This window comes from Quercus suber, unplaced genomic scaffold, assembly GCF_002906115.3.
Source record: "Quercus suber isolate HL8 unplaced genomic scaffold, Cork oak 2.0 scaffold_195, whole genome shotgun sequence".
NCBI classification, from domain to species: Eukaryota; Viridiplantae; Streptophyta; class Magnoliopsida; order Fagales; family Fagaceae; genus Quercus; species Quercus suber.
In genome coordinates this window covers 662,286-673,208 of record NW_027069653.1, presented here as the reverse complement: position 1 = coordinate 673,208, position 10,923 = coordinate 662,286, and the positions used below count along the sequence as shown (strand labels likewise).

Genomic DNA, 10,923 nt, shown 5'->3' with positions numbered 1-10,923 from the left:
AATTTCACTCAACTCTATATCTATGATATATAGAGAATGAAATAGATCATAAAATTCAAGCGGTGGTTTGTAAAGATAGCAAAGATGATGTAGATCCTGATATTGTTCTTGGATTATTGGAAATGTTAGATGATTGTAGTCAATCGGTTAAATTTTTTAGAATATCAAGGGATAGATTTAGTAGATCTGAAATGTGAAATGACAAAATTTGCTTGGTTTGGTAGTAAGAATTTTCTTTTGGTGATTCACAAAATGATCCTTAACAAATTACTATTATATATATATATATATATATATATTTTTTTTTTTTTAAATTTCAAATAAGTTTAATCACAAAATGATCATTAATAATATATCTCATACATCGCATGCCTTTGCAACTAGTATATATAAAACCAAAAATATTTGACTTTTGGTTGACTTCTTAATATTTTTCTTTACAAACTTTTGAGGTTTTAGAATTTTACACTTAAAATCTTACCAAATCATATTTTCTTTAAATAATAGAATATAAACAAAATTATAATAAATGTCTATTAATAATTACTATAATTATTTATAAACAACAAATATAATTAAAAAATATAATATTTTATTAAAATTTTACATTTCACGAATAACCAAATATAGTGTATGTATATATATATATATATATTCAATACCAACATTCCAATTTATATCTAAAAAAAAACCCAACTTTTTAATTGGGTGGTTGTCCCGAGAAGGCTAAGGGGGTGATCATTTGAGCAACGCAACATGGTGTGGTGTTATGACCTATTTATTCAAAATGGATTTGCATATAATTCTTCATTATCATTTCAGTTGTCTAGATCGAGTTTGTGTATCGTTTTACTAGTTTGGATAGGAGGAAATTAGAACTCTTAATGCGAATCCTGCTTCTTCCCTGGACAAACGGACACCAATAATTCACAAAAGTTAACTCATAATTAAAACTGAAGAACATGTTGGGCCTCTCTAGAGCTGACATAAATTTGAAGGCCTTATACCTCTTTTATCTTTACCATAATATTATTATTTACAAGTAACTATGGAATTTCCCCACTTTCATGATACAAACTTTCAAAAGTTATGATCTTGACTGTTTATTTTGACTAGATTTCTTTTTTCTTAAGAATGTGTGACTCCTATAAGAAGAATATAAGTGATTATATACAGGATGGTTTGTGCGGTCACAATCTTTATCTGATTTTCTTTTCTTTCACGGGCCCTCTTGGAATTTTGTTCAGGAACTTCGAATCAATCGTTTTGTACTTCCTCTTCAAGTCTTGGATCACTTCGCCGACGAAATAATCAACATGGTCCTCATATCGATCATACAGAAATGGCAGTGTTTCCATGCTAAGAATGCCTTCATGCACACAATACAGCAAATAGAAAGACCAATTTAGTTCGTAGCTCGAATTAATTATGTAACATCATGGACAAAGAAGAAAAAAAGTGACAAATTCTTACCCAAATAAAGGAGGTTCAGGAAGCTGAAATAGTTTCCAACCACTGATAATGCATAGAGAGAAACAATTGCCTGAAAATTTATAAAGGGAGACCTTATACATATAGGAGTACTTAATTGTGTTGAATTTCAGTCTAATGGAGGAAAAATGGTTAATTTATATACCAAAAGGAAGGGTGGTATCTCTCTTCCGTATGCAATCTCTAGGAACTTCGACAAAAACTGGTTGAATCTTTTGTGGAAGGTGGAAGCTATTTCTCTCATTTCAGACTCATGCAAGATATTTTCTGGGATATTGGGAGGATTCCTGAAGAAAATTTAATAGTTAAGATAAAGGAAATGCGTTGGTTAAACTTTCTCAAGAAAAAAAAAAATGTTCATCCTATGCAATTAGCTTCTTTAGTTTAGTTTTTTTTTTTTTTCTTTTTTGTCAAACACCTCAATGGAAAATTCTTGATTTTGAAATATATGACGTCGCTCAATATTGAACTATACTTATGAATGTCAAATTATGTCTTTGTTTTTTAGGGTGAAGTGTGTGTATTGGTTTAATCATCAATGTAATTCGAACTCCATTTGTGGCATGCCTAGTGAATTTTTTATGGGTTTTTAATACAAAAAAAATATATATATATATCTCCGTACCAAGATTCATCACAAATACTGGTGATGATATTTAACTAGTGTTACTATGTTGATACAAAATCCGTTTACAAATGCAGTAGCTGTAAAACAGTGTTAGCATATACATTATCTAGTTAGCGAAAAAACGAAGTACCATTTGAAAAGAACTGCACTGTTGGACCATATGAAGAAAACGAGCAATGTGGTGATGGAGATGTGACAGAGAAGGGTAATGAAATTGTACTTGACAACTTCAAAAAGAAACCATATGAATGTCATTCCAATCAAAAGTGCACCTGATACTTTCCAATTCTTCCATAACAACACATCTGCGACTGCAAATTCAATTTCTAGTTTATTAGGATCATGACAATGAAGCTATATATGTAACCATAGGAAATATTTAGTTAGCAGCATTATGTCATAGCAATTCATTGGAAAGCACAATTAAATAGGATTATATTACGCTAAAATATGTTCTTCTGACACGGATAAATTGAAAACATTTGTTCATATTCTTATACGATAGAATAATATTGGTTAACTGATTAAATTAACCATTTATTAGTATTTTAAACTTTTAAACAATCGGTAATTTATCATATACGAGATTTTACAAATTAATATGTTCAATATTTTTTGCATTAAACACGCTACGACGTGGACACGTATTCAAAACTAAACACATGTTCGAATTGTGTCATGTCCATTGCAACAAGGCACTAGACACAAGCTTCACCCTTACAAATTCTTATTAGATAAAAGTCACAAAAATAAAGTATTGCATTTAATTAACAAAGTATCTTTGACAATTATGTGTCAAAATCTCATCAACCACCTAAGCTTTACTCATAATTAACGGTTATGATTATGATTCATATGCAATCTAAACTTACATGGCAAAATAGATTTGAGATCTGTTACCAGATGGCAATCCTTGGATATTGATAATCAATATAACTTAAAGCTGAATAGAATACTATTCACATTTAACTTTCTTCACAACTTTGCAAGTCATTCATGTTCACCACTACTACTGCTAGTTGTCAAAACATAATGCATGGTGCATAATTTAAAATGCCAAAACTTTTGATACTAATTTTCTTCATGAAACAAAGAGGGAAAGCCAACTTCAACAGATTGACTATAAATAATAGACAGTACCTTTTCCTCCTCCGAGAACTTCATGTATTGGCCTTACACGTCCAAACACCTTTGCTGAACGTGATGTATCGTATTCAGAATATGATGGACCATGACCTGTCATGGTTATTTTCAGAAGTTTGTGTCTATGTGCTGATGATAATATTTTCACCGAGTTATATATAAGCTGAGGGGGTTCTACGCTTGATAGTTAAGAAAGCTATGGTAAAGTAAGGAATGGCTTGGGGTTTGGCTTTGGGGTTGCTTTGGATGCCCGCTACTAATTAAGAAAGAGTTTTTGTTCTTATTCTGTTTAAGTCACTAATTGGTTCATTAAGAGTTGTACAAATACATGCGATCTACTCCAAATATGTAACCTACTAACCGGTATGACATAAAAGAAATACTCTAAAGTTTGGAAAATCATTAGTATTCCTAGAGTACAGTGACGTGGTGCTCACTTTTCTCACACACATGATAGATTCACCATTAACTTAACTAGATGATTTCTCGCGCGATGTGCGATACTTGATAATTTTGGTTGAAAATAATTTTTAATTTTTTTTAAGACCCATATATAATAATCATTTTGTTATATAGTATTTATGATGTTTCCCATAATGTTGTTGAATACTTTGAAACGGAATTTTCATAATTCATATTTTATAATTTTTCCTTATCTTAGAAGTAGTTTCCGACTATTGAGTGGGTGTTTATATATGTGTATATATATATATATATATATATATGAGATTGTAAGTGCATAGTTGTTAGAAATTTTTAGGAGTCTATACCATGGGTCCGTTTGGATAACACTTATTGTTGCTGAAAGTTGCTAAAAACTGATTGTTGTTGAAAACACTGTAGCAAAATAATTTTTAATATGTGAATAGTGTTGTGGGACCCACTTTTAATATTAAATATTGCGTGAACAGTGCACGCACAGTACATGCACAGTGAATTTTGTCCCCCAAAGTCAAAAGCCGCCCAAAAAAAAAAAAAAAGGGAGAAAACGTGAAACTGAAAACGTGCCACAACTTAACGTGCTATCCAAACCCATACAATATTATAAATTTAATATTTAAAATAATAAAATAACATTTAGATAAAAAGTAGACTTTATTTCTAAAACCGAACACTTCCTCAACCACTTCATTCTCACTACCAAATCCCAAGACCCCAATCTCAAACGTATACATGGCAAAATGGGTCTGAATTTGCTGACCCGACCTTGACCCTGAATTTTTTGACTTGAAGGAAAAAAACGGATAAACCCATGACCCAACTCATATTTTGTGGGTCAATTCAACTTAACCCGTAACTCGAACCCTTTTTAAAACTTTTTTTGTGTGTAAAAAAATTATAAAATTAAGACAATATTTGTTTAATAGTTTGATGTGAGCTTTAATGAAACAATTTATACCTTTACATAATAGCATGCAAATGAATTGAAAGATGAATGGTTGAAGTGTTCTGTAATAAGTAAAGATTTTTATATATCAAATAACAAAGTACATGCCAAGATAATCTGATTACAGTAGAGTTAAAAATATATATTTAAAATTATAGACATGTGCGGTGGTTTGTATCCAACTTGGATTTTTGGGCTTGGACCCCGAATTGACTTGGACTCTGGGTGGGGCTTATCCTACAATTGGAGGTCCAAGAAGCAGTTATTGATGTCACTGATGGAGTTTTAGTGTTACTTTGACACCAAACTACCTTGATATTGGCTCAATTGAGAAGGGTACTAAGCATCTGAGCCCTCTCCCTGAAATCTAAACAAGATTTCCTTCTCTTCGGGATGTATGTTTCCTCACTACTCTCATGTCTCGTTTTCCAAAATTTTCCAACACCTTTTTCCTACCTCTCCTCCCCTATTTATATCCCTCTCTCAGTGGGGTTGTCATGATGAGAGGATATTCCATATGTCAGTGGATCCCTCCATATTATATCACTAGTTAGAAGAGACCCACTTCTTACTGTTGACATGACCTCCTAGTAACTCATGCCTAACGCCAGTTATTGCTTGGCAAGTGGATTTCCCTAAGGCATTATCTCTTGATCATGGCATGTCTTGGGGTACTTAATTCATATATTCGGCCAACTCTAAACAGTTTGGCTAGTGGGCTGAGATGGGTTGAGACTATCCAATGAGTAGCCTGCAATTTAGGGCCAGCCTACTATCCTGGGTCCATACAATAGCCCCCCACGATGTAACTATTGCCTTTCGGGAATGACAAATGTCAGGTAATAAATGCGCCGAATTTGACAGCTTGCACTTCTCGCACGCATTGGGCCAACTATTAAGATCAATAATCAGGATTGCCTGACCAATTAGTTACCGAGGCGTGCGTGGATTGAAAGGCAAGAGTAGTTGGTAATTTTCCCACCCAAAGTATTAATTATTCCTCCCCTATAAATAGTGCTTGGGTTTCTCTGAATTACTTTCTCTATTTTATTTCTCATTTTCAAACTTCATACTAGAGTCTCCCAATTCCTAAGCCTCCTTCTTCCCAAGAGTATTCCTTCTCCTGAGAGTGTCCCACTTCTCCTCCTGAGAACGTCCCCCCCCCCCCTTTTTTTTTGCATTATTCCTTCTCCTGAGAGTGTCCCACTTCTCCTCCTGAGAACGTCCCCCCCCCCCCCTTTTTTTTTGCATTATTCCTGTTATAGGGTTTGCCCATTTAGTTAGAAATGATACTGCCATAGAGGCCTTTAAGACCAAATACAATATTCCTCGAGACATATTCATTGAATATTGTCCGGGGAGAATATAGAGCATCAGAAAGTGCCGAGGGTGATCTATATTCCCCTTATGGCCATCCTAGAAGGTGGGATTAGGTTCCCTTTAGACCCTTTGTCACTAAGAACCCTTAGGCTTTATGGGCCCAACCTCGACTAGTGTCTACCAACTTTTATAGGGTGATGGGCTACGTTAGTTAAGTAAATAGGCTCTATAACCTAAGACTCACCCATCATGACATGAACTTCCTCTATAGTTTATTGTGGTAGCCTTAAGAACGGTTACTACCTTAAAGTCTGGGACCGATGAATAAGGTTGATTTCTTGCCTCTCAGACTCTAACAAGAATTCCTAAAGGGAATTCATAAAGGTGAGTAGGAATTGGCTTGCCGATAAGCTCACTTGCCAATTTCTCCTCAGAGGGTAGGTTGGTAACCCTAAAGTTTTATTTTTTGAATTTTTTTTTTGAACTTGCTGTATTTTATATTTTTTTTTTACTAATTGTTTTTCCTCGACTTTTCATTGTAGATTCCAGGCATACGAAGCTAAACCTTGCTTTGTCGAAGTTTGAGATCTAAATAGGATCCTATATTTTGAGGTTTTTGTACACATTGACAGGTAGCTCCAAGGGTGAGTTTCGAACATGAAGACAGAAGGTATAAGATAATTAAGGACAAAAACCTAGCCTCGGCCTGACCTCGTCATCGACTAGGTGGAAACCTAACTAATGACAGAAACCTAGCCTCAGCTTGAATCTGATCACCGACTAGGTGGAAACTTGACTCGGGACAGAAGCCTAACCTTGACATAATTTCAGTCACCAATTGGGTAAAAACCTAAGTAAATTAAAAAGAGGGGAAGCAGTGTAAGTATGGCTGAGCGTCATGCAAACACCCGTCGTTTTCTTTTTATCAACAATTAAGTGTCATGTCATCGAGGTAAAAAGCAAGTAAATAATTCTATGCACCAAACGTGCAAACAACCTCGGGCAGTGGAACTTAGGATAGGTCCTTGAACGGGGAGGTCAGAGGGAGGTTTATGGCATTAAGAGTGGCCACCCATCCCTCCAAATACCCTGCCAGCCTAGCCTCCCTTGTGACCTTGGCGGCGAAACACTTGGCATCGTCAAAGCTGATATCATAGTTAACTTGCTCGACCTGCTCCAAACTCTTCTTAGTGGCCGTAAGCTCTTCGTCTCAAGCCATGATAACATTCAAAGCTTAAGCCGGCTTGGTGTCAAATTCCAATACCTTCCTTTTCAAGACCTCCACCTTCTGATTGGTAGAGTCTCGTGCTCTCTCGATGGCAGCCAGCTACTTCTTAGCCTGAGCAACATCTTGGGTCTTCTCTTGGAGGGTGGACTCCATGACTTGCTGTAAGGCCTTCTTGCCGTCTGCCTCTTCATTGGCTTTCTTCAGCTGATCTTCGAGTAGATGCACCACTTGCGTGGCTTGTAATCTGGGAAAGAACACGATTGTGTCGAGGCTAAAAGACAATATAGATTAAGTTATTGAAAAATGGCCAAAAACAGTTACCACTATGGAGTGCTACTTAAGGTTGAGGACAATATCCTTATCTGCAATTTCCTCATAGAAATGCATGTCATTGGGCAATATTAAGGCCTTCTCGAGGCTTTCAGCCACCCACCCACCTGAGCCCTTCCTCTACATTCATATGAACATTGTGGTAGGAATGGGCTCTTCACCCAATGTGAAGGATTGGTGGTAGCCTAAAGGGTGGGGGTAGGGGATGAGGCCCCCCCTATCCTGACAGTTGGTGTGGGGTCGGCCAACCCTTTAGTAGGGATGCTTGGCTAGGAGACTAGTGGATTGGCTATAACAAGGATAGTAGAAGCATTACGCCCCACAGGTTGAGCTCCGGCCTGGCCCCTTGAGCTTTCAACAAGAGGTCTTTTCCGTCTATAGACGGGGGCTACCATTTCGAGTCGAGGAGGAGATGCTCGCCCTACGAGAACTTGGGCTCCCGAGAAATAATCTGACAATTGAACGTCCCTTCGTTGGACCATCGCCTTGGCAGCTTGAACTTTCTCAGGCTCGTTCACGGGAGTATGCCAGACTTTTGCTTGGAAAACTAGGTCCCCCGAACCATTGTTGAATGGCTCTAGGGATTCGGCCCTTCTCCTGCAAAAGCCTCTTTGCCGAGCCTCGTTCTTCAAGATTTCAAGCAGGTACCCCTTCAGCCGTACATCTATGTATGACAATAGGGGGTGCTTTGCCCAAAGTAAGTCTCCTGGATCTTGAACCCAGTGTAGGGGGGGTGCAGCTGAGAATAAGATGCGAATCTCGAAGTTACCTATTGATGTGTATAAACACCTTAAAACATAGGATCCTATTTAGATCTTGAACTTCGACAAAGCCAAGGTTCGACTTCATATGCCTGGCATGCAGAGGAAAAACTGTTAGTAAAACAAAATATAAAATATAGCAATTTTTTTTTTAAAGAAAAAAATTAAAAAAAATAAAACTTTGGGGTTACCAACCTGCCCTTCGAGGAAAAGTCAGGCAAGAAAGCTTATCAGCAAGCCAGTTCCCACTCACCTTTATGAATTCCCATTGGGAATTCTTGTTAGAGTCCGGAAGGTAATAAATCATCCTTATTTGGGGGTTTCAAACTTTGAGGTAGTAGCCGTTTTTAAGGCTACCACAACAACTATAGAGGAAGTTTATGTCATGGTGGGTGAGTCTTTGGATGTATAGCTAATTTAATCGGCTAACATTGTTGACCACCCTATAAAAGTTGGGCAAACACTAGTTGAGGTTGAGCCTGTAAAACCTAAGGGTTCCTAGTAACAAAAGGTCTAAAGGGAACCTAACCCCATCCTCTAGGATGAACATAAAGGGAATAAAGATCACCCTCGGTACTCTTTGATCCTCTATATTCCCCTCCGAACAGTATTTAATGAACATAAGGGGTTAGAAGACTTACGAGGGTAAGGGACGTTCTCAGGAGTACTCTAGGGAAGAAGGAGGCTTAGGACTTGGAAGGCTTGAGTATAAAGTTTGAAAATGAGAAATGAAATAGATAAAGTAAATTAGAGAAACCCAAGCACTATTTATAGGGAAGGATTAATTAATGCTTTGAGTGAGAAATTTATAAACCACTCTTGCCCTTTGATCCATGTGCATGTTGATAACTGAATGGTCAGGCGATCTTGACCATTGATCTTGACAGCTGGCCCTACGCGTGAGAGAAGGGTAGGCTATCAAATCCATTGCATTTATTACCTGACATTTGGCATTTTCGAGAGGCAATAGTTACATCAAGCACAATCCCCCATGTGCCAAAGACATGACCATGATCCCACTCCCATGATCTGGAATTGGGATCGTGGGGGGCTATTGTATAGATCAAGAATAATAGGCCGACCCTGATTTACAGGTCCACTCATTGGATAGTCTCAGCCCATCTCAACCCACTAGCCGAACTGTTTGGAGTTGGTTGAACATATGAATTAATTACCCCAAGACATGCCGTGATCAAGAGATAATGCCTTGGGAGAATCTATCTGCCGAGCAATAACTAGTGCCAGACACAAGTTACTAAGAGGTCATGTCAATAGCAGGAAGTAGGTCCCCTCTTACCAGTGATATGATATAGAGGGACCCACTGACATATGGAATATCCGCTTATCATGACGATCCCACTGTTGGGAGAGGGATGTAAATAGGGGATGAGAGGTAGGAAGAAGGGGTTGAAAAATTTTGGGAAGCGAGACATGAGAGTAGTAAGGAAACATAAATCCTGGGAAGAAGGAAATCTTGTTCAGATTTCAAAGAGAGAGCTAGGTTGCTTAGTACCCTTATCGGCTGAGCCAAGATCAAGGTAGTTTAGTGTCAAAGTAACACTAAAAATTCATCAGCGACATCAATAACCACTTCTTAGACCTCCTATTGTGGGATAAGCCCAACCCAGGGTACAAGTAAATTGCGGGTATAGGCCTAAAAGCCCAAGGTTGTTGGGGACGGACCACCACAACATGTATGAGACATATTCATTAGTGTTAAAAAGAGTGAAGCCATACTATCATTGAAATTAGCATAAATTATGAATTCTTAAGCCTATTTTTTTAGCAATTCATGCCCAAAATAAATGTCTTTTCAAAATAAGTTATGATATTTCTTGGAATATGTGTTGCTTTTTAACAATTCATGTCCAAAATAAAACGGTTTTTCAAAATAAATTATGTTATTTTTTAGAGTATGTGTTACTTAATAATGATATAATATTCATAAAAAAAGACCATGTATAAATAAGTAAACAATCAAACTTTAATGTATATACTCAAATTGAAATAGAGTGTCAACCACAATTGATAATAGATTATAAAATTATTTTTTAAGATTGTAAATTTCTTATATGTTTTCATTCTTTGTCAAATTAGTTATACAATAAGGCATTTGTCATTTTTTTTTTTTTTGGTTATGTTTTGGGATATTGATATTGTGTAGAAATGAAACTTATATATTTGTTTTATTTATCCTTTGTGCTATTTTGTTTTGGTTAGTAATGTTAGGATTTTTATAATTTTAAAATTATTGAACAAGTATTAATTTGTTTAGCTGTGCTCGTTCTTGATATGAGCGGTGAATTCAAAATAATGTATTTCACATCAAGTAATTTGTTGCATGACTTTCCAAATGGCAAATACATGTTGTTTTTTTTTTTTTTTTTTAAATCAAGTGAAAAATATGGGTCAACCCAACCCAACCCGCAACCCAATTCACTCAACCCAAGTTTGACTAGACCCGCTCATTTGCCATGTCTACTCAAACACTTTGTTCATAATCTAAATGAATCAAAATTATTTGTGTACAAAATTAAAGAGAACGTAATCAAACAAAGAAAAATTAGCTAAATATACTTCCATCTATCAATATTTAATTGGCTCTAACATGGCCTTTATATCCTTTTAAAAAAAT

At 36.3% G+C, this 10,923-nt stretch overlaps 1 protein-coding gene across 1 annotated transcript; it reads right to left on the bottom strand.

The window, feature by feature from the left end:
- Positions 1-982: 982 nt before the first annotated feature.
- Positions 983-3,479, bottom strand: LOC112039427 (reticulon-like protein B9). Its single transcript, XM_024072303.2, has 5 exons — positions 3,260-3,479; positions 2,250-2,430; positions 1,637-1,778; positions 1,474-1,543; positions 983-1,369 (listed from the first exon to the last, which is right to left on the bottom strand). The coding sequence occupies exons 1-5, from the start codon at positions 3,360-3,362 to the stop codon at positions 1,200-1,202; spliced, it is 666 nt and encodes a 221-aa protein (XP_023928071.1). The 5' UTR covers positions 3,363-3,479; the 3' UTR covers positions 983-1,199.
- Positions 3,480-10,923: the final 7,444 nt, after the last annotated feature.